General features: G+C 38.5%; 1 protein-coding gene across 5 annotated transcripts; it reads left to right on the top strand.

Annotated features, from left to right (window-relative positions):
• The first annotated feature begins 300 nt into the window (after window positions 1-300).
• Window positions 301-25,236, top strand: Kctd9 (potassium channel tetramerization domain containing 9). Of its 5 annotated transcripts, XM_063234889.1 has the most exons (13): window positions 308-454; window positions 954-1,205; window positions 6,521-6,642; window positions 8,545-8,588; window positions 11,899-11,995; window positions 12,575-12,633; window positions 12,834-12,962; window positions 15,573-15,640; window positions 15,730-15,825; window positions 16,528-16,677; window positions 20,412-20,517; window positions 21,400-21,533; window positions 23,245-25,236. In XM_063234889.1, exons 6-13 carry the CDS (start codon window positions 12,606-12,608, stop codon window positions 23,359-23,361), a joined length of 828 nt encoding a protein of 275 aa, XP_063090959.1. In that variant the 5' UTR covers window positions 308-454; window positions 954-1,205; window positions 6,521-6,642; window positions 8,545-8,588; window positions 11,899-11,995; window positions 12,575-12,605; the 3' UTR covers window positions 23,362-25,236. The 5 variants fall into 5 exon arrangements, with proteins under 5 accessions (XP_003479409.1, XP_063090959.1, XP_012999038.1 ...); XM_003479361.5 differs by lacking the exon at window positions 954-1,205 and having other exon boundaries at window positions 301-454; XM_063234888.1 differs by lacking the exons at window positions 308-454; window positions 954-1,205 and adding an exon at window positions 494-914.
• The last annotated feature ends 1,702 nt before the right edge of the window (window positions 25,237-26,938 follow it).

The raw sequence follows: 26,938 nt of genomic DNA, 5'->3' as shown, positions 1-26,938 counted from the left end.
GCTGTACTGATTGGCTGATACTCCTTTCCGTCTTACTAGCCTTCAGCCTCTCTTCCCTCCCTTCATTCTGACAGGAGTTAGTCTGAGCCCACCCAACGCGGGGCTCTGATTGGCTAATTTTGGTCAGCTCCGCCGGCTGATTGGCGAATCGCAGTGTCAGTTTCGAGGAGGTGGGGGAAGGGCCCCCGGGCCGGTTGAGGCGCCGAGGGGCGGGGTGGGAGGAGGACCGGCCAACCCCGGGGTGTGGGACTGAGTGCGTGCGTGGTGTGTCCCTTAGAGAAGGAAGGTGGCGAAGGGAGGAGAGCCTGAGTGGGTGGAGGGAGGGGAAGGGCGGGAGGAGAAAAAGGTGGGAGGAGGGCCAGGTGGGAGGGTGGCGGCTCACTCGGGACCCCACGGGGGCAGCGCGATGAGGCGGGTGACCCTGTTCCTGAATGGCAGCCCCAAGAACGGCAAGGTAAGGCCGGGGTCGGGCGGTGGGGCGCGGCTCCCGTGGGGCCCGGACGAGTGCTGACTATCCCGGGGAGGGGGCAGGCGCTCCCCGCGGCCTCCCGACCCCCGTTCCTAGCCCGGGCCGCCGCGACCCCTCAGTGCGTGGGTCCCGATTGCGGGTGCGTGTCCGGGGCGCCGGGGTCCCTTTCCTGCCGCCTTCTAGGACCCCATGCCCCTCTCCTGACCGGGGAAGGCGTTCGCGTGCCCCGCGGTGCTGAGTAATGGTCAGCCCTGGCGAGCGGCGGTGCTGACCAAGGCCAGGTGCGAGAGCGATCGCCCGGGGAGAAAGAAGGAAACTGCCGTCCCGGAGCCTGCAAAGCCCAGATGCACAGCGGGCTCGGAAGCGGGGACTTTGCTCAATGGCTCTCCTCTCTCTCTGCAAGATGCCTCAGTCCCCCGGGTCCCGCCACCTTGCAAAAACTTCGGTACACATTGTATCATTTCGCCTTATTCTGGTTCCTTAGAGCACGGTGACACCCGGCCCACCTGAGTTGATTTGACAGTGACCCTGGCTGTGTTAGGCCTTTGTTGAGGGCGTGGTGCTGCATACTTGCCCAGCGCTGGAGCCAGCCAAAAGGAATCCTGTTCCTTCTCAGCCTCTTTGCCCCACCCATGAAAGTTGCTCAGCTTCTTTGGAAAATTTTGCCTGTCGCAGGCTGACATTTCCAGTGCCGCTAAATGATACGCAGAAGTAGCTCAGCCTTCCGCAGTCAGAGGTAAAAGTTAAATCGGCCTCACTGTGTTCCTTGCCGTGCACCTTTTGGAAATTTACATTTTTAAATAGAAAACTGGCTCAGGGGCATAGAAAGTGCCTTTCCAAGTGCTCTGCAATTGGAAGTCAACATACCCTGAAAACTCTGAACGACAGTGAGATTTGTTGACTGTAATTTTGTGTTGTGATTTTAGACATTGAATACTCAATGTAGAAACTTTGTTGGCACAAATTCAGTGTGCTTCATAAAGTTTGCGTTTTTCTAGTGCTTAGCTTTTTTTCTAAACCTGTTTTGTAGTTAGCTTGTATTCATAACCTAAAATTTATGTTGCTGGAAGAAAGATTTAATACGTCCAGAGTTTTTTAAAAAAAACAGTCTTCTAATTGACCTTATCTAACATCTCAGCTATGTGACTGCAAGAAAGAAAATGTTCAGACCTAGTCATAAATATTTAGCAATGCTCTAAATCACTAAATGTACTAAAATTTTTTTAGCTAACTAAATCCACTAAATTTTATTGTCAAAGATGGGCTGAGTTTGTCTTTTCATATCATTTTTAATGTCTTTTTAGAAAGCTATCCTAGACCTCCCATTTGCAAGAGATCCCGTTTTTCCCTTCTATCTGTCCTTTAGTGTGCTCTTTGTACTTTGCCTTACTCATGAGAGATGCTATTTAGTATTTTAAGCCTGTCTTATTTATTTCACTCACCATTATATTTTCCAGGTGCATTCATTTTCCTACACATGTATCCAGTTTGCCCTTCTTTACAGCCAAGTAGTATTCCGTTTGTATAGACAGCATATTTTCTTTGAACTTGTTTGTCCATGGGTACACAAACCAAGGGTGAGGGAGATGGGAGGGGAAAGGGAAGTAAGTAAAGATATGCCATACACAGGTACCTCAATGAATGTAAATATTATACTGGTATGTCATAGCCATGAGCTAAGATTAATAATATCAACAAGAGTGAAAATGGGATTTAGAGGAGGAGGGAGTAAGGGAGTTAAGGGAGAGAGGATTAAAAAAAGAAACAAGCCATATCATGTACATGCACCTACTCCTCGAAATGATTGTATACTTCCTGTACTGCAAACAGGGAATAGCAAAAAATTGAAAAGTAAGTAATAAACTAGCCTAGTTTCCAAATAAGATAGATTTGTAGGCTGAAATTTATTTTAAAAATATTTTGCTAGAGAATCTCAGAAGATCAGGAAAAATGCATCTTAAGTAGTTTTTATGTTACAAAGATCATAGAATCCAAACAGGTGATACTAGTTGTCAGTGTTTCTTCTCACTTCAACTGATCAAAAAACATTATAAGGAGTCTTAGTTGACAAAAGAGCAAAATAACCCATATGGCCTTTTATGTTTGTGTGTATATATGTATGTGCATATGTATATATCTGTATATATGTATATGTATATATATATATATATACATATATAATGACTATGTAAACAGGATTGATGTACTCCTGATTTGAACACAATCAGGATACTGACACGAATATTCATTGTGAACCTTCAGTACTATGAACTGCTGTTTTCAAATAGTTTGATTTCCCATCTGCCAGTTGAAATATCTGTGTCATATTATCTCTTTACTTACCCAGTTTCTATTTTATTTCCTGGATTGGAGTTTAGGAAGAAACACACCTATTGTTTATATTATTTTACTTAAAAATATAAAATAATATGAGTCCTTGGGTTTTTTTTTAATCTGGGAAAGCCCAGTTGTGGAATATTTAGAAAGACTGATGTAGCCAGCACCTTCTTATTTTCACTGAGGCATGATGTGATACAAAACTTACAGGATGCTAAGATTTCTGTCATGTAATATGACTGACCCTGGTTAAAATGCCACGCGACTTTAAAGATTTCTTCAAAGACACAACAGATTGAAGACAGTGTTAATCATGTAAGCACAAATAAACTGAGAAAATGGCAAAGCTGCTGCTTTTAGCCCAAACTATGAGATTTTTAAAATAAAAAAATCTCTTTGGAGCATATAAGTCAAAAAGTGCCAAGTTTTAAAGAAGAGCGAAGTTCTGTTTAGTGATTGCTATTAACAATCGACCTTTGTCTTAGTGTATATTGTACTTTTAAATATTAGCCAGTGATAGGATGAGGTCATTCTAATTAGTAAGACATTTAAAATTGAGGCTGGAGATTTAGCTCATCGGCATAAGCGCCTGCCTTGCAAGCAGGCAGTCGTGAGTTCGATCCCCGGTACCGATAAAAAAGGAAAAAGACAAAAAAAAAAAGACATTTAAAATTATTTTCCAGCAAATGAAGACAAATGACCTCAAGGTCCTTTTCTTTCTTTTTAAATTTTTAATATTTAAAGTCAGTTTTCTATTTAGCAGCATCTTAATAAACTTGCTGCTAAATATTTCAAGGATTCTTAGTGGCCAATTCATAGTCTAAGTATACAAATCCTTGTATCATGTAAGAAAACAAGTTCTTTCTGACCATTGTTCGCTGGGGATTTAGCTCAGCGGCATAAGTGCCTGCTTTGCAAGTGCATGGTCGTGAGTTTGATCCCTGGTACAATTAAAAAAAAAAAAAAGAAAGTCAATCCCTGACCATATTACAGAGTTTATAAATAAATATACAAAGGCTGGAGCATAAACCCCAAAATGTTTGACCAGTGGTTCAGAGTCAAAATATTTGAAGGCCATCATTCTTCAAATCTGGGATGCTTGTTTTGAGGTTTTTGTTGTTTTAAAGCACCATAAAAGAGTTGGTTATGCTTGTGCTTTTCATTCCTTCTCCATATGCCTCATAATTCCTGTTTTCTCTTTCAAGATCCTGTAACAATTGGCTTTTAGGAAGCAGAAATGGAGATTCTGACATCTAAATGTAGCGCGTAGCTTCTGAGCAACCTCATGTCAGTGCAAACAAAGTTCCTGTACATCTTGCACACAATGCCATTTATTTGTTTTCCTTCAAAATATTCAGTAATGAACTATGTAAATCATAGACCTTTTGTATTCATTCAGCTAACCTCTAGCACCTTGTGTGTGTGAGCCACCAGACCAAACACTGTAGACCAGGAAGCAGATTTTCATTCTGCGCTGGTGTTTAAAGCACTTTAACATACGTAAAAATTAAACGGAAAATAATATAACACATATCTCTAAACCTTCCACACAACCCAAGAACTAGTTTATTACCAATATCTTAATGTGTTCATTCACTTTTAACCCCTACATTTCTTCTAAGGAAGTATTTTGATGAATTTTATATTTCTCTTTGCTTTTTTTTTCTTGTTTAATCATTAGTTTTACCACACATATGTACATACCTAAAATACATTTTTTGTTAACCTGTAGACATACTGCATCTTAAGTATATACCATATGTAGTCTTTTGGAAGTTGTTTTGTCATTCAATATAATATTTCTAACACTCCATCTATCATGCTTTACATAGTAATAATTTTCAGTGCCCTGTTAAAGTCCACAATATAAAAGCGCTACCACAATTTAACTGTTCTGTCAATGGGCATGTAGTCATTTGTCTTTATATCTCACCACTAACAGGGCTGCCTTGAATATTCTTGTGCATGTACCTTGCTGCACATGGGCAGGCATTCTCTAGGGCAGTAGTTCTTGCCTCAGAGGCACTAGGGAGACTTGAGAAAGCACGCTGTTGGCCTTCAGCTCCACAACACCTGGCTGGGATTAGGAATGGCGTCTCTTATCAATTCCAGATGATTGTAACTTCCCAGGTATCCAGACCACACCTTCAAGAACCATTGCTGTTTGGGTTGTGTGTAGAATGGTAATTATATATAGTATATGGGATACATATACAGAGTGTGCCAAAAAAATGTAAGGTATATAGATAGTTGGAATTGTGTGTCATGTGTATTTAATTGTATACATGTATGTGCTTATACACATGTGTAGATATATGTACTTGTGTGTATATATGTAATTGTAATTATTAGGTATTAGGATATGGAAATGTTTTGTGTTACAAAATAATGCCAGATTGGTTGTCAAAATTGTGGTCATTTATACTCATGTAAGTAATATTAATGAACCTTCCCATTGACCTACATCCACTCTAGCACTTAGTATTGTCCAACTTTTCCATTTTTAATATTTTCCTTCTTAGAATTAGTTGTCATCTTTTTTAGAAATAAAATCATTTAAATACTTAAACTGTAATCCACTGAGAGTGTAAGAGTTACATGGGTTCTACACTTTAGTTATGAATTGTGATTGTTGCTTTGCATATATCATTGTTCATAAATTCACTAAGTATTGACTGCATTATATAATGTGAGTATATAAGAAAAAATGTTTTCAACATGTGTGCACATTGTAAATTTTAGACTTAAATAGCTTAAGTTACATTTTAAAAATGATGTTTAAAGATAAATTAAAAGTAGCCAGTCTTACTAGGCAGGGTAAACCACGTATTTTCCAAACTTGTAGTCTGCTTGCATTTGTCATGGGATTTGACCTTTAGAAAGGATTTAGTTTGAATAGTAGTATAATATAGTCATTGTAAAGTTCAAAATATATGAGCTTCTTGATTTACTCCATAAAATGCTTCCATTCCTAGTGCCTCATTATAAAGTAGGTAATCAGAGTTGACAGGAAAGCTGCAGGTGCACACTGGGACTTTAACACTCTGAGCAAGTAACTTTCATAGCCCTGATTATTTTATAAATGCTTGGCCTCTCTGGATCAATGAGGATACCAAAAAACAGTAATCTGAAATTTGAATTTTGGACCATTTTGGATTTCAAATTTTCAGATTAGAGATGATCAGCCCTAAGGCTTTGCAAATACTCCAAAATTTTAAAATATTTGAAATAACTTCTGATCCCAAGCATTTGGACTAAAGGATAATCAGTCTGCTTATACCGATAAGCACTTTGCTAAGCTTTGAAGCATTAACTCACTTTGTCCTCCAATTAACCTCTTAAAGTAAGTTTTACTGTTTTCTTCATTACTAATTAAAACAACACAAGGATCAAGAGTTCTCCCAAGTTGACAGCTCGAAAATGTCAGAACCTCCATTCAAACACAGGTCTATATTATTTTGCAATGAGAACTCCCATATTTTAAGATTGTAGTTTGGTTTTGGTCAGCAGCAATTTCTTTTCTAATTTTGGATTTCTTCAATGTGAAGTAAACATAGGAGTCATAAAAGAAAAAGGGACACAATTAAGAACCCTTGAAAGTTCTGTTCTGTTAATCAGACTTTTCAGTCCTGTTTTCATCATATGATTGTTTAAAATTTATAGGTAATGAAACTTATTGTATAAGTTGTTCAAATTAATCTGGTGTGTTTACAGGTGGTTGCTGTATATGGAACTTTATCTGATTTACTTTCTGTGGCCAGCAGTAAACTCGGTATAAAAGCCACCAGTGTGTATAATGGGAAAGGTGGACTGATTGATGATATTGCTTTGATCAGGTAACCTTCATCTTCTTATAAGCTGTCAACAGTGTGCCCTCACTTCTTGGTTGTTTTCCTTAGGCAGTAGTTTCGTCACTGTTAAAAGGATAGGGTTTTGGCAGGTGATTAGTTATAATTAGCTCTTTTGAATTTATATGATTTGGACTTGAGATATATTGCTTGGATAGAGAACCCTTACTATATTTCATATATTGATACTTTTTCTGCATGTAATCTAGTAAGATACACAGTTTTTAATATTAAAAAATAACTGACCTCTTTTATATGTACCTGCTCGTTTTTAACTTCATTTCCTCAGAATGTTCTGGTTTTATAAACATCACAGAGACCTTAGTTCAGAAAACTTGTTAAATACAATAGGACCCTAAGAGAGAGACTATCAGAGATCTACCACAGTAGCACATTTTGGGGTTTATGTTTTTTTTAAATATCCTAAGTTCACCTCACTCCTTTCTCAAAGAGTCAGAGAATTTTGGAGCACAAAGCAATTTAATGACAGCAAAATGGTAGAGAGAACACAAAATTAAGTGCTGACTGTTCAGCTGTAATTGCCTTGCCTGAGTTACCTCATTTGGCTGGCAAAGTGTGAGTTTTTTTTAATTGGTAGTGTGAAGATAATGATGCCCTAAATTATAGTTGTATATAAAATGTAATCTCTGTTTAAATCCAGGTCAAAATAATCTTTCATTCTAATGTACTGCTATCAGACTTAATCCCTTCTACTGCCTTCCTTTAACCAACAGGAAACTAAGCATCTAAGAACTCAAGTGACTTACCTATGTCGCAGAGTTCAGTAGTTGATTTTTCTTAATGAAAACAAACTTTCACCCTACTCTAAAATAAAGTCAACAAACTGGCATCATGTGCCAGCAGGAGTTATAAACTGCATTTTAAATCCAAATAGGAGAATATTAGTTTTTCAGTTTCTGACTTAACTTATCTTTCAGTTTCTTTGAATAATTAACCTTAAATGATCTACGTCAAACTAATTTCAAACACCAATTCTGCTTTTAAGAAAAACTCAGTGTGTTCCTGTGGTGTCCTACAGGAAACAGCACAGAAAGACATAAGTAAAGGCTGCAGAGCTACAGATGATGAACCTGTCTGCTGGTTTCTTGTTCCCCATGGTCTCTGATCATTCGATTATGCTAATCATGGGGTAAAGTGGGCTTGGGAGGCGGATGTACACTGATTACCCACAACTGTACATTATATGTAGTATTTACTTCTGGCCGTCAGGTGGGAACGTAGTGAATATGGATAGTGGAGTAGTACAAATGGTGTTTTTCCTGTGTTTAATCTGAAAATTTATTTTCATTTCCAGTGCTTACAGCAGCTAATGATTTAGGAGAAAACTCCAGTAATTTATCTATGGATGAAGAATTAAAGTTTAAGATAACGAAGTTGGTGATAGCGTTAGGCATATTTTGAACAAAATAATACATTTGTCAGTTAATAAGAAACCAGGCTGCACGATGGTGCACACCTATAATCCAGCACTGGAGGGTGAGGCAGGCAGATCGAGGCCGGCTTGAGGGCAGCCTTGGCTACGTAGTGAGTCAGAGGCCTGCCTGGACTGCATAACAAGATCCTATCTCTGAAAGTAAGAAAAAGAAAACCATAAACACATTCACATAACTTGCATAGCGTATTTTTTCCATTTCAAAACATTTTTATGCACAGGACCTGTGCACTTTTATGTCTACAGGTGTTTGAATTTAAAGCCAGAAACATTAAGGAAGGGTTAAACAGAGCACTGCAAATCGAATTTCTTTGTACATAGGTTGATGGCAAAATCTATCTTCTGCGTAATTCTAAGGAGTAGCTCCTGTAGTCAACAGATAATTAATGTGATTTCTAGGTTTTGATGGTGGCTTTTTTGAATTTTGATTTCCCCAGGGATGATGATGTTTTGTTTGTGTGTGAAGGAGAGCCATTTATTGGTAAGTGTCTCTTAAAAGCAAATTTTGTTTACCAAAATAAAAACATAAGTGTAAATACTTTACATGGAGTTACAAAGCTTGACATGGAAAGGATCTCATGACTGTACCCAGGCCTTCATACTTCTTGGATCTGACTTGGGTGTGTATGTTTAAGTACATTTTCAGATTGAATTATATGATGGTGTATTAATACGAATCCCTCCTCTTTACAAGCCTTGAAGATGTTCTTGATTTGTACACCTTTACTAGGGATGACATGATTGGGTGATTTTGATTTTAAAAACTGTACTCATTCTAATTTTTCTTTTTAAACAAATGCAAATACACATGCATCTTGCCTTTAGATTGGGAAGAAAGTGTGTACCATTAAGAAGGCCTCAAAAGACACTTAAAACCACAAGCAAAATCTTCCTCGTTGTCTTACCTGTTGGCCTAAGAGTAACTTGGCACACAGTAGTTGCTTAGGTAATTCATTTCATCCAAACAGTGATTTTTAAACAGTGAAGTCAGGATGAGATATATGGTAGCCTGGTAGTAGAGTGTGGTTAGCATGCATGAGGTCCCCAGCACCAAAAATAAAATAGAATCATTAGAATTTATTTTGTGTGTTGCTATAAACTCTGAGATTTAGACATACTTGGTGTGTTTCCAGAGTATATGTTCACTGATGCTCAGATGGTCTCACATGGCCAGTGGAAATCTTCAAATCCTTCTAACAAAACTCCATTTGTCTTTTATAGTTTCTTACCTTCTGGAATATCAAGGTGTTCATCTTACCTCTCTTGTCACAGACCTGGATCAACATTTTTTCAAGTTCATAATCGTGATTTCAAGATACAGTCTGATCACTAGGGCAGCTTTTGGCCGTGGGGTTCGTAACTGCTATTAGGCCTTTTCCATGGCCAGAGTGGGAATTATATATGTAGCTAGAGATAAAATGTACATGTAAAATGTTACATAGTATAGGCTATAGTTAATTTCATATATAACAAAATATAAATAGATAAAATATCTATGGATTCATAATACCCCAGTTTATGTTCAGGATTGTAAATAGTTATAGTTCAAGATTCTTTTTTTTTTTTTTTTTGGTACCAGGGATCGAACTCACGACCATGCGCTTGGAAGGCAGGCACTTACGCCGCTGAGCTAAATCCCCAGCCCCTAGTTCAAGATTCTTTTATTTAACTTCTCTCATATCTGTGTATCCTTTCTTCTGTATCAATAATCCTGATTTTTAGCAATATTGATAGAATTATGTCTCATTATTTATTTGACCCGACATAAAAACCACTTTAAATTTATCAGAATAATAGTCCTAGTACTTTCAGTGCCAGTGTTTTTACTAAATACTGTTTGAATATTGTCATTCTCCTTTTTTTTTTTTTTTTTTTTTTTTGCAGTACTGTGGATTGAATTAAGGGTTTTGCAGTGGACTTTCTTTTCCTTTTTTTTTTTTTTTCTCCTTTTTCTGTTTCTTTTATTTTTTTATGCAGGGTCTTACATAAGTTACCTAAACTGTAATCCTCCTGCCAGAGTGCTGGGATTACAAGTGTATACCAGCAAACCTGACACCTTTCTCTGCTTATTAAAAATAATTGTATTTTTATACTGTCAGAGTATGTAGCCATTTATAACTTAACTATACACTTCCCCTGAAAGCCCTCATTTAATTTCACTTTTTCAAGTGTATTTAATGGCTTACCTCCAATTCTTGCATCAGTTTCTCCAGTGGTTGTGTGTCTGAAACTTTTTCTCTGCTAGATTCTTCCCAGAGTGTATGAAAACAGTATTCTCTGGCGTCTCACACTTTGTAATAGTTTGTGGCTTCTATACTTGATATTAGATCTTAGCCAAAAGGCCAAGAAGCGAAAGTTTGATATAGAGTTATGTCAAAGCTTATCAGATTATAAACTTTAAATATGTATGTTTTATGTCACTTACACTCCAGGGAACCTATGGGAAAATGCTTGGTTCACATTTTTTTTATTCAAAAATGTCAAACACTGTCAGGAAATGTTGGCATCAAAAAATCTGATTCCTCTTCTATGATTATTTCTCTTAAATCCCTGGAAGGATTTTTTTTTTTTTTTTTTTGAAGCACAGTATTGTAATAAATTAATTCCTGGGTTTGTTCCCTCAGGTATGTGATGGGTCTTCTTTAATATAGTTACAAATACTTATGTTTTAAAATTTCAGAACTATTTCCTTTAAATTACCTATTTTGTCTTTTCTTGCTTTGATTTTCTTTCAGGATTTCTGTCAAAAATTAAATCTTTCTATCAAAAATTCAATCGTATATTTGAAACCTACTTTTATAATCCTTTTCATCTCTTTATCTCTTTCTGATTTGCAAAGCCTTTTTTCACTTTGTATTTCCCTTACAGCATTGTCTTTAGTCATTCTTGTCTTTCTCCTAGTTTAATCTTCATTTTAAAAATATTTCTGTCGCTTGACTCCTGAATTTTATAATTCTAGTGTCCGTTATACTTTACATTTTAGCATGTTTTGGAACATTAGATTGTAATTTTTATTTTATGGGCATTTCTTTCTGACATTTTTTATTGTCTCTAGGGATATGATTCGTGTTCTTTTCTGTGTATTTAATATTTCTATATGGATTTGATCTCGGGCATTTCCTGTTGCTCATTTTCACATGAAATCAAAGTTTTACTTACCTTGAAAAGGGAAGGCTCACTCATGAAAGTTTTTTTTCTAATTTTGTGACCCTAGAATCTCCTGTTGTGTTGTTTTGTAAAGTGTTAAAAATACAGGATCATTTTCTGATACAGTTCTGGTCAATTAGACCTTTTTACCTTTTTCTAGACTCCTGTTTTTCTCTGTTATCTTTGTCTTGTTCTACATGGAATCTTTCTACAGTATCTTGTCACCATGCGGGGCTTTGCCCTGAGAAACAGGTTTGGTGGGTTAGTTTAGAGAGCTAATTTCCAGCCCTGTGTGGCATCACTACACGCTCCTGTGTCACCCATTTTAGGGCTGGCCACACTCCTTCTCCTTGCAGCCCGCTGTTCTCGGGTTTGTCCAGCTGGGAAAGCAGCATCTCTGGATAGCTTTGGAGTTCTTGGGCTCACCCCATATCCATAATTTTTGTCTGCCTTGTCCTTCGTCGATGTCGGGGACAGGCTGCTGCGTCCCTGTGAGTGCTTTGTCACCTGATTTGTTGCAGATGCTGCCCGTGGGTTGGGGTTTTGCTGTCCTAGTAATTCCATGTGTTTTTATGGTGAATTTAGTTTTAGAAATCACACCATCCCCAGTCTTGATAGTTTGATTTTCTGTTTGTCATCTCTAGATCCTCAGACAGATTCTAAACCACCGGAAGGATTGTTAGGATGCGACACAGACTGGCTCACGTTGAATGTTGGAGGGCGGTACTTTACAACTACACGGTAGGTGTGTGTATGTACACGCACAAAAACAGTGGAAGGCCCTGTGTATACCATTTGTTCCATAATTTGCTATTTCTTACAAGGTACCAAATGGCTGCTTAAATACACAATAAGATGTGAAGACCTTTTTCAGAAAGTTTTTTAGAGAAAAAGTAGAACATAAATTGCCATGTCATTCCAGAGAAGGCATAAAAATGTAGTATTTCAGAAGTATGCCTTTTGATATCCATAATGTACATGCAATGCAAGTAAAAACAGTATTGATTTTAGATTATAGCTACTTATTAATGGAAATCAGAAAAATAAGTTTTGGTGATAATATCATGATATAATGTCTAGTTAGGATCGATTGGTATTTAAATAAAAGTAAAATGATATTTGAATCAAAGGAAGTGCCAGCTTAGAAGAGATTTTGATAAATAGCAACTCACCCCACATTTTTGTTTCCCAGCATCGCTCCTACCAAGTTGTAGCATGCATCTTTTTGAAAGAACAGCTGAAATCAAGTATACTCTTGACTTAAGTATGTTTGTTTATAAAGACACATGGAGAAATCAATTTTTTTCCCTGAATTCTTAGGAGCACTTTAGTGAATAAAGAGCCCGACAGTATGCTGGCCCACATGTTCAAGGACAGAGGTAAGTTCGATGGACTGTTCTCCCCGCTCGTGTGATCTGTTTCTATCTGCATGGACTCTCGAGCTCCCAAGTGTCCTCTTCCGTGGGGTTGATCATTTTCACATTAGTAAAAGCTTTGCTGCTATGTTCTGCAACTTTTCTTCCATAAATGCTAACTACTGTGGCTTATGGGGGTTTTCTTCATTATGACGGTCACATAGGTGTTTGGGGAAATAAGCAAGATCACAGAGGAGCTTTCTTGATTGATCGAAGTCCTGAGTACTTTGAACCCATTTTGAACTACTTGCGGCATGGACAGCTCATTGTAAATGATGGCATTAACTTACTGGGTGAGTTTTCAATGATTCCTTGCATTTTTGTAAGCTTAGGATTTTTTATTTTGTTTTTATATGTCATGTATATTTTCACAGAGCAAAAGGACACCTTTCCCACTCTTTATAAAGTTTTCATACGTGTATGAGTATATATGTAGGTCTAGAAATAGATATCACATGCTCTTTTAGGTCCGTAGTCTTCACAGATGAGAGTAGAAATTAATGAAACTGATCCCCTCCCTTCTGTCTCTCCCCATCCCAGACACATTTTCATTTTTCAAAGAACCAGCTCTGATTCATTGGTCCATTGTGTGTGTGTGTGTGTGTGTGTGTGTGTGTGTGTATGTGTGTGTGTGTGTGTGTGTTTTAAGGCTCTTTTTCATTAATTTCTGCTCTGATCTTTATAATTTCTTTTTATTAGTGTCAGATTTGGATTATTATCATAAGGCTTTAAAAGATATTAAACAAAATAAAATAAAGGGGGCTGGGGGTTTAGCTCAGCGGCATAAGCACCTGCCTTGCAAGCAGGCGGTCGTGAGTTCGATCCCTGGTACCGATAAAAATGGAAAAGGAAAAAGACAAAAAATAAAAAAATAAAAAAAATAAAATACAAGATGTTATATATTCTTCATCCAAACTCTTCATGTTGCCTCCAGGTTGCCCCTAGCAGCTAAATGCTTTAAAATAACCTAGACCAAGCCAGACATGATGGTGTACACCTGTAATCCCAGCACTCAAGTGGCTGAGGCAAGAGGATCACCAAGAGTTTGAGTCCAGCTTGGGCTGCATAAGTGAGTTAAGGCCAGCCTGCACTACATAGGGAAATTCTATCTCAAAATTAACTAACTAGCTAACTAACTAACCTAGACCAAAAAGGTAGTATGCAGCTGAGTTAGGTTTCAAATTCAGGTCCTACTAGTGCTAATAGAAAATACACTAAAACTTCATTTTCTTGGTGAATCATGTATGTTTGTTAATTTATAAAGCTTTTCTGGAAGTTTTTATGGTTAATTCTACACCTAGAATTAGAAAAGCACTAACCCACACTTCCAAGAAGTTCTGATTTCCCCAGATTTTGGCAAACTAAGAGCAGGGCCTACTAGAACCTCTTTATGGTAAGTTCCAGCCCAGGGAAGATCCCCTAAGTGGCTCTCCTGAGCAGAAAACTGTTTCCTGAACATTGTGCTGGCCACCAGTAATCTTTGTGTCATAGTTGAATTATTGGAAACAGAACTTGGTTTTTGAAGAAAAGATCATTATTTTCTTCCCAGATGACTGTTTGCAGTTTGCCTATTAGCCTAGAACTATTTGAAGAAGGAATTGGGTCTCATGTTTTATTCATAACTTTTAAGTCCTTAGTAGTTTTCTTTCTTTCTTTCTTTCTTTCTTTTTTTTTTAAGCATTTCTTATGGTTGTGTTTAGATGTCATTCCCAAAGCCTCATGCAGTTGTAGGCAGGGCTTTTTCAGAGGTGGCTGGATCTAGAGTGTGTGATGCTGGGATTGATTCATGGTGTGAAGCCCGGCTCCAAGGCATTGGGGTTAGGGGTGTGAATGCTACCTGCTCTAAGTATCCTAGATAAGATAAAAGGGATAGAAAGAGCTGTGGTCCTTCTTTGTTGCTTTGCTACCTTCTGCCCAACATGGGCTATTTCTCCTCTGGGATGCCTGTCTGCCCTGCCACCCTTGGAACCAACCAATTATGGCCTGAAACCTCTATAAACTGTAAGCTGAATAACTAAACCTTTTCTTCTTTAAGTTTGGGTGTCAGATGTCAGGTGTTTTGTCTCATCAGTGAGAAAAATAACTAAGATGCCGTTCAACTGAATGATGGTGGATTCTAGATTTGTTCCTGTGAACTCTAATGATGAGAGATAGTGAGCATACCAGGTCACCAAGTGATAGAGGAAATCCCTTTTTATCATTTAGAGATCTTCTGTAAAAACTGATTTTAGGCCAGGGATTTAGCTTAGCGCCTGCCTGGCAAACTCGAGGCCCTGAGTTTGATCCCCAGTACAGAAAAAAAAAGGAAAAAACTGATTTTAGTATAGAAAAAAAATTCTAAATTATACTTTTGACTTGTTATAAAGCTGACTTCAATTTTTATTCATTTTTATGATTTTCTGATTCAGTAAGTAAAAGGTATTTATGACAAATCCAATCAGATTTGCTCCATTAAAAAAGTAAATGAAATGTTGGGATTGAGTGCATTAATCATTTTTATTGGATTCACAATGAAATTACTAAATCTGTTGTCTTAGGAATATGTAATGTTCAGCTTTATTTCTTGTGACCTATTTATAAGAAATGGTTTTCAAAGATGGAAAGCTTTTGTTCTAATTTTTTTTATCTTACAGAAAGCCTTTGTTTTAAAAATATGTCTCAGTATTCTGTATGTATGTTCTAAACATTAGTTGTTTGTCTGCTTGTGACAGTAGCCTACTTGCTGAATTTCAGTTCTATTTTTGTGAGCATTCAACACAAGGAATTCTGCCAAATGAGTTATTTGGTTAAGGGCGTAGCTCATAGTAGAGCACTTGCCTAGTGTGCTTGAACTCCTGGGTTCGATACCTAACACACACACAAAAAAATTGTATCTGAAAGTCATATCGTTTTTATTCTGATAGGTGTGTTAGAAGAAGCCAGATTTTTTGGAATTGACTCGTTGATTGAACACCTAGAAGTGGCAATCAAGGTAAGGCTCTTTTATCTTGACCAGTATTACATTTACTACAGATTTCACCCAAAATAGCCCACTGATTTTTTTTAAATATCTTTTTCAAGAATTCCCAGCCACCAGAGGACCATTCACCAATATCCCGAAAGGAATTTGTTCGATTTCTGCTAGCAACTCCAACTAAGTCAGAATTGCGTTGCCAGGTAATTAACACAGACTTTTACATGACTGACTTCTCTCAGCAAATCTGTGAGTGAAGGCTTTCGTCCTCCTAGGGTTTTGTTTATTTACAGTAGTTTTGTTTTTGCTTTGGTTTTGTTTTTATGCAAGACATAATTTAATTATGGGCCATAGTAGAGACTTAATTTTAAAACAGGAAGAGATGCAGTAACCCTTTTTATTATCTAATTACATTTTATGTAGCAATTTTTAAACAGTGTATGGAAATTGTAGCAGTTTTAAAATAGTTACTATTTGCACAGTGCGATGTAAGGCTAGTCAGTGGCAGAGACTTGTGTATTATAGCATTCATTGTAGTTTTTGATACCCACTTTTTCTTAATAAACTGTCCTGAATTTTTGAATTAAAATCTCTTAATTATAATCAGCTTCAGCTGAACTAACACCAGCGGGTATGTTATTAACAGGGTTATCTCTTGGAAATGTCTGCACATAAAAGGAAGTAGAGTCAATGTCTTAATGTATGTGTAAAGTTTCTTTTACGTGGAACCCATTAAAAACAAGTGCTTCATGTGTGTAAGTTCCATTTGTTCATGTTTTGTAATAAACTCCAAGTCACTGAACTGCCAATTGCTTCTAAAATAACACGATGGTTGGTTGTAGTAATTAAATTAAATGCAAACAGATGTTTTAAACATTACGCCAGTGTGTGCTTTCTAATTTCAGGGTTTAAACTTCAGTGGTGCTGATCTTTCTCGTTTGGACCTTCGATACATTAACTTCAAAATGGCCAATTTAAGCCGCTGCAACCTTGCACATGCAAATCTCTGCTGTGCGAATCTGGAGCGAGCTGATCTTTCTGGATCAGTGCTTGATGTAAGAATCATTCTTGGGTATGAGAAAAATTAAAATTTTAGGCTATTAAGCATTCTCAAAAAGCAGGAATTATATCTGTCTTGTAGAGGAACTTTTACTTGAAAACAAGTAATTTAGTATGGTAATGATGAAATGAAAGCTCTAAAAGTGGAATGGACTGAGTTTACAACTTTGATATCCTTTATTAAACATAGACCCAGAAGGTTTAGCAACTAATAAATGAAATGTTGAACTTGGGTCTTGATCTCAGTGTGGTATACTAAATTTGTTAGAACTGGTATTTTCCTGCAAATTTAAAAAAAAAGTATAAAGCTGAAAAGAACCTTTGCAATCTATCCAGCCTCATTTTTGGAATGGGAGAATGTGGCTGCCCCAGAGTTATTTGTCAGAGACTTTGAAATAAACATGGTATGCATCCGTCTAGATGTCAGCACCTGAGTGCTGCTCCTCTCTCTCTCTGTCTCTGTCTCTCTTAGACATGGATATGTGTGTGTATATACATATATAGATTTAAATGTAGTGTGAGTATATGTATTTATGTAACAATTATCTGTACGGATTTGGGGTTAGAGAACACACCTAGAAGACTTCAAGGCCGAAGTCTATATGTCTTTGGAACTAACTGCCCCTATTTTAGCACTTTGCTACTGATAGTCGTTTGTTGCAGTACTTTAATTTTGGTTTTATTCCATAGTTAGAACCTATTTTTCATGGAGCTTTGTGTCAGATCTAGTAAAAAATATGCCAGTGTACATTTTCAAAACCGTCACTCTTTATTCTGTTACATAAGGAAAGGCTAAGTTAGCAGCAAAACAGGCAAAGATATCAGCACAAAGAAAAAACCTGGAGGATTAGGCTCAAGTGAAATGTTGAAGGACAACTTTCTTTGTTTCCTGCTAAGGCTAAAAAGAGACCTTAGGCACTTAAGGTCATTCAGCACAACTGGTTTGCAGTTCTGTTTAACTGTAGTTCTATGAACTGTGAACCTGAGCCATACATTTCTTCCCCGTAAACTAGAACTCATGACACTTACTTTGCCCATGTCATGCAGTTGATGTGAAGGCCACAGCAGATCGTGGAAAGTATCAGCTGCCGTCACAGGAGGGTGAGGTTATTGGTGGGGAAAAAGGCTCCAGTCACAGCCACGCCTACGCCATGAGAGCCAGAGCTAACTTCTTGTTGTCCTTGGCACCTGAGGACGGCCACTGCCTGACCGCAATGTCCTGCGGTGTCCACAAGTGTGATGGCGCTGGCGCGTGCTCTTGCTGCCCAGGCCACGCTTGCTGAACGCTCACCCAGTTTATAGGATGGTGTCTTCCCCTCGTGGCCTGGGAAACCTTCCCCTGGGCATCCTTTCCTCCTGCAGTAAAGCAGGATGGCCTTCGTGGCTACCATTGTCCAGCGGCCCTTTCTGTGGCACGCTGTCGGTTCTGTTGGTGCTCTGCTACCGTTATCTACCTGGCCCCTGATGGGGGACCTGGCAGTTTCCTCTCCATTGCATTTTCCCACCAAGGCTTACAGAATGCTGTAATTGGTTAGAACTGACATGAGTGTTTAGTTTGACCTGGCCATTTTAAGACTGAGAAACATGGGGCTGGGGATTTAGCTCAGCGGCATAAGCGCCTGCCTCGAAAGCAGGCAGTCCTGAGTTTGATCCGTTGTACCGGTAAAAACGAAAAAGCCCAAAAAAATAAATAAATAAATAAAGACTGAGAAACATAAGAGACCCGCCAAAGGCCAAAAGGTGGGCTTTTACGAGTGAGAACTAGAATCTAAAGTTTTCCTTTCCTTTTTTTTCCTTTTGAAAAAGACTTTTTCATATTAAAAATGCTGAGAATTTACAAGAGGCACAGTGTATCTGCCGTGTACACCGTCACTCAGCTTTACCAGCTCTCAGCACGTAACCTGTTTGTTTTGTCTGTGCCTTGCCACAGATTACTTTAAAATAGCTCATTATGTTACCTGTATCTCTCCATCCATAGTTTTATCTCTCATGATTTTAGGACCATTTTAAAACATAATCGTGGGGAGTGCTACTCAGTGGTAGAATGCTTGCCTAGCATGCTCAAGGCCCTAGGTTCAGTTTTCAGTATTGCCCCATCTCCTTAAGAACCCAAAATATAATACCATGATTATACTTCTAAAATAACAGTGAAGAACACACTGCCTTCAGCAGAACATGCCTCTGATAAACTTGAGTTCTCATAGCTGTAATGTCACCTGTGTTAGCTGAGTTGTGCAGTCTTTTTTTTTTTTTTTTTTTTTCTCTTTTTTCCCTTTTTATTGGTACCGGGGATCGAACTCACGACTGCCTGCTCGCAAGGCAGGCGCTTATGCCGCTGAGCTAAATCCCCAGCCCCGAGTTGTGCAGTCTTAATGTTGACGGCCTCCTTTATCATTTGACGAATCAAGGGTGAGATGCTTCATGTGGTTGAAGTTAGAAAATCTCACTGCAGTTTCTGATATATTTGCCTCATTACAAGATTCCTTGGCATATCCTGGGTATACCTAGCAAACGTTTGATGTTATTTATCGCTTTACTTCAGAGCATCACAGAGAACCAGAGACCGTTATTTGTGTGTATCAACTCTGTCTTCTTTTTCCGGTACATAAAATCCAGTCCACTAGTTACGCTGCTCCCTCCAGGCCCTTCCTACCCTACTTCTGTAGTCAGAACTACCTTATGTTAGGCACAGGCCCAAGGGGGACTAAGCCAGAGCTGTCAGTTACCTGTGATTGCAATGGTCTCTGTCTCATCTCCCTTTATCAGAATTGACTGGAGGCTGAATGAAATTGTACCAGTACAGCAAGGATTCTCCTTTTTTTTTTTGGATCGGGGATTGAACTCATGACCTCATGCTTACCAGGCAGGCGCTTAAGCCACTGAGTTACATCCCCAGCCAAGGATTTTTCTTGATAGGTATGGGCAGCATATAATCTGATCAGTCTTAGGGTTTTAGACAACTACAACTATTGTTCATATTATGCCTTATAATTTTTAACATACTTTGCTATTCAGCTTCCACTTAAGTCACAGGAAAGCTTTCTGGGGGTAACTAGTGATTCTCAGTTACACCTGATGGCGTTAAATTCCTTTAAGGTGGATTGTCAGTGTATGTCTCCTCCTTTTTTTCCAACTTCCTCCTCTCCGCTTTCTGTGTGCACTGCGACTGGGCGCTCAGCGTTTGCAGTGTTGAGTAGCTGTGGTTGGTACAGAAAGACCGTACAGGCAACTCGTTAGTGTTTTGTGGCTAAATGATGCCTTCAATTGCTGGCATTAGTATTCTGGTTTTTGAAAGGAATGTGGTAGCAGCCTGTTGGAGCATCATGAATTTTGCTGGTTGATTTCTGCAGGGATAAGGAGGAGAAGAAAATCTCTAACCCTAACAGTGTGTGCCTACTTCCACTGTCATATTGTCATGCCAGCAGCTGTTTATAAAAATAGAAATAGGGTGTCGTAGTGCTACTCCCCCAGCTTCTTTGTCCTAAACACTTTTGGGTATGCTGTTGTCTTAGCATTTTGTTTCTTTTAAAACAGTTCTAAAAGAATTATTTCTTTAAAATGTTCTCAGTTCTGTGTGGGTTCCATTAAAGGAGTCTTTCTTGTAAACAGAAAGTAACCAATTACAAATGTGTTGAATTACACCTTTTCCTCTTTTTTTTACAGTTTTCTCCTGTTTACACCAGTTAGAACAAATTTATGAACTTTAAAACCAAGACATTTTTCTTTGCAGTGCGCAAACCTCCAGGGAGTCAAGATGCTGTGTTCTAATGCAGAAGGTGCATCCCTGAAGCTCTGTAATTTTGAGGATCCCTCTGGACTTAAAGCCAATTTAGAAGGTGAGATCCTCCCCTTAATGTACCTAGTCCAGGGTGAAAGCCAGCCATAAGGAAAAGGCCCAGGAGAATCATTGTTAAAGTCAAAACACATTTGCAGAGTTTGCAAAGGGGTAAATGTTTCCTTGGTCTCAGTCATATGCTAATCAAAATTGAGGACTCAGAGGAAGTAAAGCCTTGAGTATTTAATAAGGCTTTAGTTGAGGAATAAATATCAACATCTTAACTTTCTCATATCAGATATCCTTACACCTTCCAAACGAAAATTACAGTTGGCACCAAGTACTTTTTTGTTGTTTTTCATTGTAACAATTCATTATTACTGTGTTGTGTTTGTGAATTGGGTGTTTTGTTTATTGTATACTTAGGGGACGTGGTATTTATCCCCTTATCATAACCTGTGGTGGCATATTTTAGAAGTGCTAATTATCATAAGACAGAATTTATTTCTCCTTCAAAAGTATTCTTCAAGCCAGGCCTGGTGGCGCTTGCCCATAATCCCAGCACCCTAGAGGCCACGGTAGGCTGGGCTACCTGCTGTGTAAAAGCCCAGCCCAGAGTGCAAAGCAGAACCTTAGCTCAGAAAACAAACATAAAAACAGTGCCAATGAAACTTTTTTTGTCTTTTTGGTTTTTTTTATTGGTACCGGGGATCGAACTCACGACCGTACACTCGTAAGGCAGGCGCTTATGCTGCTGAGCTAAATCCCCAGCCCCAATACTGAACTCTTTATAGATTTAAGTTGGTTAAAATTTTAGGTTCATTTCCAAAAAGCATAGCAGGCCACCCTCACTTACCTCCATTAAGTCTTCTTGCAGTTTTGTTGTCAGTTGATAATTGTAGATATCTTTAAGTTAATTTCTTCTCAATATGTGTTCACACAGGTGCTAATCTGAAAGGCGTGGATATGGAAGGAAGTCAGATGACAGGAATTAACCTGAGAGTTGCTACCTTAAAGAACGCAAAGTTGAAGAACTGTAACCTCAGAGGAGCAACTCTGGCCGGCACTGATTTAGAGGTGCGTCCACCATTGAGAGAACCTTAGTGAGTGTGCAGTCTGATGTAAAAGTCATGGAAATCATTAGCAGAGCGGTTGTGTGATGAACACACCAGTGCAGGTGGGGAACAGTTTCCCTTTCAGTTGTTCGGGCGAGAAACATCAGTTCCAAAGCAGAGCCATCGTCTGAGGCCCAGATGCCAGTTCTGGGTGTGAAGGCTCAGCTGACGTTCAGTCTGCGTTGATTTCAGTTCCCTGCTTTTTGATGGACAGACAAGAGTGTATTGTGTTTTTCATAAATTTTAACAATTCAGTGGGCCACATTATTTCTTGCGCTACTTAAGAAATTGAACCGGTGTACAGCTTTGAAATCATGCTGGGGAGAAGCCCATTTTAAGTGAGCATTGCATCCTTTTTGAGTGTCACTTTGAGATTTTAATTCTGCATGTCTTTTTGGCTTGCACGTTGTTTAGCTGCAGACTCCCCAGCTGGTACAGCATTGAGATCTCATACTGTCCAGCCCAGCATCTGCCGTGAGGGCCATGTTCTGCATCTGTGCTGCTCAGTGTGGTCGCTAACCGGCTGCACAGAGCTGAGCATTTGAGCTGTGCCTAGTGTGGCTAAAATACTAATTTCTAAAATTTGCTTCTAATTCATTTAAATACCTACATGTGGCTGGTGGCTTTCATGTTGAATGATACAGCTTTACGTTAAAAAAAAAAAGCTGACACAGCGTTAGAGAGAATGGTATGTGAAAGTTTAGGTTGTTGTTAATATTTTCAGAAATATTTTTGCCTTGATCTGATTGTGGTCAACAAAAGTAGCAGACCCTTTTAAAGATAAAGACAAGAAAAACAGGCCCAAGGCAAACAGTGTAATCCTGTTATGAGCAAAATGACTTACCATTTGTTAGTGTTACCTGATAGCATAGGCTTTTCCTTGGTTTTGGTTACCGTGTAGTCACTGAGGCTGAAGTAGCAAAAGCCTTGCTCCTCCTCCCCAGCCGATTGCAGACACTGCTCCAGGTGACCATTGACGGCCAGCTGCTGACATTTGGCCTCCCAAAAGGTTACGTGCAGCCAGCTGTCTCCACCCGCGGACCCTGCCATCCCCAGGGACTTAGCAAGCGTCTCTCTTTCATCTCTTCCTCTGTGGTCCTGAAAGAAGCCCACGGCTCCCAGTGGTGGTGGCAGTGCCAGTGTACACATCCCTCCACCAAAACTCATTGCACTGGGCCGGGGACGTAGCTCAGCAGCACAGCGCCTGCCTCGAGCGCAAGGTTCTGCATGTGATTCCCAGTACCAGTCAGTCAGTAACTGAATTGTACACATAAATTTGCGACTGAAAAAGGCAATTCCCTGCTATAAAAATGTTAGGGGTGAAAAACTGAAAAGACTGCTACACAAAATTGCTAAGTAAAATCTCAGATTTCTCTTTTTCTCCATGCCCTGCCTTTTGAATTATAATGATAATAGTTATTAATTGGAACCCATCCTGGATTTTAATTGCCTGTTTCTCAGATTGATGAAAAAAAAAGAGACAGGCTTCCTTTTAACCTTTGTTTTCATATCTGGTAGAAAAAAATCTGACTTTAACATATGCAGACAGCAGTGTTCTGAAAATTGGTTTATGATACAGGAACCTTGTCCATTTAGCCTGGAAATCTTTTTGCAAGGAAACATCTAAGGCCCCAAATCCCTGTGAGCCTCATGAATCTTGTTTTGTCTTACAGAACTGTGATCTGTCTGGCTGTGACCTTCAGGAAGCCAACCTGAGAGGTTCCAACGTAAAGGGGGCCATATTTGAAGAGATGCTGACGCCACTACATATGTCACAGAGTGTCAGATGAGAGTTTCAGGGAAGATGTCCAGGCTGAAAAATATTCTCCTTGTCATCTTATTCCCCCCAACCCACTCAGTTGTCTAGAAGATATAACACTGTAAGAGAATTTTTAAAACATTTAGAGGATTATGCTTGTTCTCAGTGGTGCATCGGGAAGAAAATTGAAATTTTCCCACAGAAAATTTAACAGAAAAGCACTCATTTTAATAGATGTAGGAAAAGTAGATTATGTTGCTGCCTTTTGAATGGGGTAAGGGGATTTGCCCGATTTTGTGAACCCAGAATAGTATCTATTATATTTGCTTTTAAATAGGCATGATGTGGAAATACCATCTTGGTTTAAGATGCAGTTGAGAATTTTAATTTATGAAAAGCACAAAATATGCAATTATATTTATTAAATACCTAGATGCAGTATGGATATTTAAACTTTATGAAACTTTGAAGATTGTTCAGGTTCATAGATAGCTTTAGTGATGCCTCCCCTCTTTAAATACCTGTTGTTCCATATGATTATGGTGAGGTCGGATACCCTAAGGCTCTCTATTCAGGTTCATTTTTATATGTTTACTTTTTAGAACAAAACAGTAGCTAAATTTAACAAATACCCCGCTCTTACTGATTGAGACAGAGTGGAAAGAAAGATATCATTGCACATCACTGTGGTACTGAGGGTACATTGGAACTATCCAGAAGAACAAAGAATTTGCCTATAGCTACAAATACTAAATAACATTCACCAAAATTTCATTCTAGGCAAGTTTCACTCAACACCAGACCAGGCAGTTTTATTCTGTCTACACTACTGTCTAGTTTTCATATATACAATCAACACAAGCACAGGAAGACACTTCAAAACCAAAAACCTAAAGTCCATCATTAATATTCATTTAACTCAAATGCCAAATGGCTTAAACTCGGGCAGCTTAGAAATAGGTATTAAGCTGGGGATTTAGCTCAGCGGCATAAGCGCCTGCCTGGCAAGCGTGAGGTCATGAGTTCAATCCCCAGTACCAAAAAAAGAAATAGGTATTAAATCCAAATCTACTGCAATTAAAGCCATGTAATATGAATAAGCATGGCCGAGTCACCTTTTAAAAGGTGACGTAATTGCAGCTCAAAGCCTACAGTGGGAAATGTGGAATTTTTCAATTGACAGCATGATTACCACAAAACGTTAATAAATTTAGCTGGTCTGAGACATAATACCATTTAGCACCTGTCATTTTTTTACATGTTTGTTTGTTTTTGGGGAATTGTAACCCAGCTTTCTTAAGTCATTATCTCTGCGCAGCAGCAGAGACAGGGCCTTTACTTCCCCCCACCCCAGTATCCCATTGTCCTGTGTCTACCCCCAGATCAGGGATGTAAGCTGTGTCCAAATGGATTCTGAATCCTGTAGAGTCATCAATTTGAGGCAACGAATCACAGAAAACCACTTCTGTGTCCTTTGGGAGAATGACATATCTTTAGTATTTCCGTAGCTTATTCTTCTATATCTACATATGCAAAGCTTTCCTTAACAGTAAAGGGCACTTATGCACAGTGGGAGGGGACTGAACCTTTACAGGTGAAGGAAAGCAACTTTAGAAATGAATTATTTTCTTTGCTTTATTATTTTTACCAAGACAGAGAAGTATTGTATTGAGAGATATCTATTTTCATAATCAATATGTGCCTAAATTATATTTAAATCATTTCACTCTGTACTATATTTTCAATAATTATCGAATGTGTTGTTCATTCACTGAAGGGTACCTCTGTAGACAAACCTAAAACTACAGAAGGGTCTGAAAGACCTAAATAAACACGGTGTACTTAGACACTGCAGGTCTTGGATCTAAGGTATACTGCATTAATAAACAATATGAAATGTTGAAAAGGTGTTTCTTGTCTTGATTTTGAAAATCAACATTCTCTTGTGTTTTCTGATGTTTCTTCAGAATGGGCTGAAGACCAGCCCTGAAGATCTGGGTGAAAAATGAAACACAGCATAACATTTCTTACAGACTGGTTTTTTTAAAGGTGCCATTAACATCAGCGTATTTCACCAAACAAGACTGAACTATTATCTTCTTCTTTTTTTTTTTTTTTTGGTCTTTTTCATTTTTATTGATACCAGGGATAGAACTCACAACCACCTGCTTGCAAGGCAGGTGCTTATGCTGCTGAGCTAAATCCCCAGCCCCTATCTTCTTTTCAAAATCACCATATAACAGGAAAAACTTCATTCTCATCAAAAGACTACCTTCTAATAATTTGTTTATATTGATCTTTAGCTGATAAACATTACTAGTTAGCTTTATTGCATTTAATAATACATCCCACAAACATTTCTTTGCCTGACAGCTGTGTAAGAGAATTGTAAGGAGATGTAAAGTTTCAAAACAGTAAAACTTTCATTAGCCATAGTTCTATTACATTTGCTCTTGTGGTACCAGGAATCAAACTCAAGACCTTGCAGTTGCCGGACAGGTGCTATACTGCTGAGCTATATACCTGCCCCTCACTGATGTTATAAAACCTGTTCTCTGTACATGTAGTTGTTGGGGGGATGTTAGGAAAATGGTTTTAAATCTAAATTGCTTTCAAGGAAATCTCAGTAGGAAATGTACAGTGTCCCCCAACACTTCATCCCCACCCCACTCCCACACTGGACACTGAACACAGGGCCTCACGCATGCTAGGCAATTGCTCTACCACTGAGCCACCTCCCCAGCCCTTTTAAAAACTTTTTAACTTGCAGTCTGCCCTCAGGTCTCCCAAACAACTGGCATTGTACATGTACACACCAGTCCTGGCAAAGTTGTTTGAAGGTTTCCATTCTCAAGACAATATTTTCTCCAGTTCATGTTACAAATTTTTATTTATACTCTAAATCTGTCCCCAAGTCAATTTAAGTCATCTTTAATAGGTGAAAAGCCCTATAATTTTTTAAAATCCCTAAGGAAATAGTACTGTATTTACAATTTAAATTTCACTACTATGAGGAAAAGTTGGAAGCACTTTATCTGAGGATTAATTCTCAGAGATTTACAGCCTGGTGACACTTGTCAGCCAGTTACCCTGAAGTTCTTCCTGCTTAGATTTTACATTAGGGCAGAAAAGATTTTTGCAAGTCATCCAACAAGATTATGAAACTTATTGTAATAATTTTGAGGTGTTTGAGTGTTGAGAACGAAGCAATTTTTCCCTCTAAAGCCCTTCTAACAAATACCCAAATATTTAAAACCAACTTTATTCCTTTTTTTTTTTTTCCCCTTGGTAGACTGGTCCAAACATGGAATGAGAGCTCGAAGTGTGTCATTAAACATCAAAAAAAACCACAAATGCATCTGGCTTTGGTAGAGTGAATAACAGAAATAAGCCAAGAAATTTGGCTTTCAGCTTTGAGATTGTACAACCTCAGAAACAATAAATGCAGGCTGAGAGGGTGTGGGTCATCTTGAATAATGTCGTAGGCCATCTTGTTATTTTATAAAGCAAGCATGTTATCTAAAAATGTAATCTAACTGATAGAAATAACCTCTGCCAAACCCAGTAATGCTCGCACAGGAGGAAACGGCTCACTTACCAAGGGCTCC

The sequence above is a fragment of the Cavia porcellus genome, unplaced genomic scaffold (genome assembly GCF_034190915.1).
Source record: "Cavia porcellus strain 051 isolate PalLab524CR breed Dunkin Hartley unplaced genomic scaffold, mCavPor4.1 scaffold_24, whole genome shotgun sequence".
Classification (NCBI taxonomy): Eukaryota; Metazoa; Chordata; class Mammalia; order Rodentia; family Caviidae; genus Cavia; species Cavia porcellus.
This window is presented reverse-complemented; position numbering and strand designations above follow the sequence as displayed.

Bases quoted from the DNA above. Each gene is read 5' to 3' on its own strand.
- Kctd9 (XM_063234888.1), top strand. From the start codon at position 849: ATGGCTCTCCTCTCTCTCTGCAAGATGCCTCAGTCCCCCGGGTCCCGC. The intron at 915-6,520 runs GTACACATTGTA...GTGTGTTTACAG, and splicing joins GCCACCTTGCAAAAACTTCG to GTGGTTGCTGTATATGGAAC. The intron at 20,518-21,399 runs GTGAGATCCTCC...GTGTTCACACAG, and splicing joins ACTTAAAGCCAATTTAGAAG to GTGCTAATCTGAAAGGCGTG.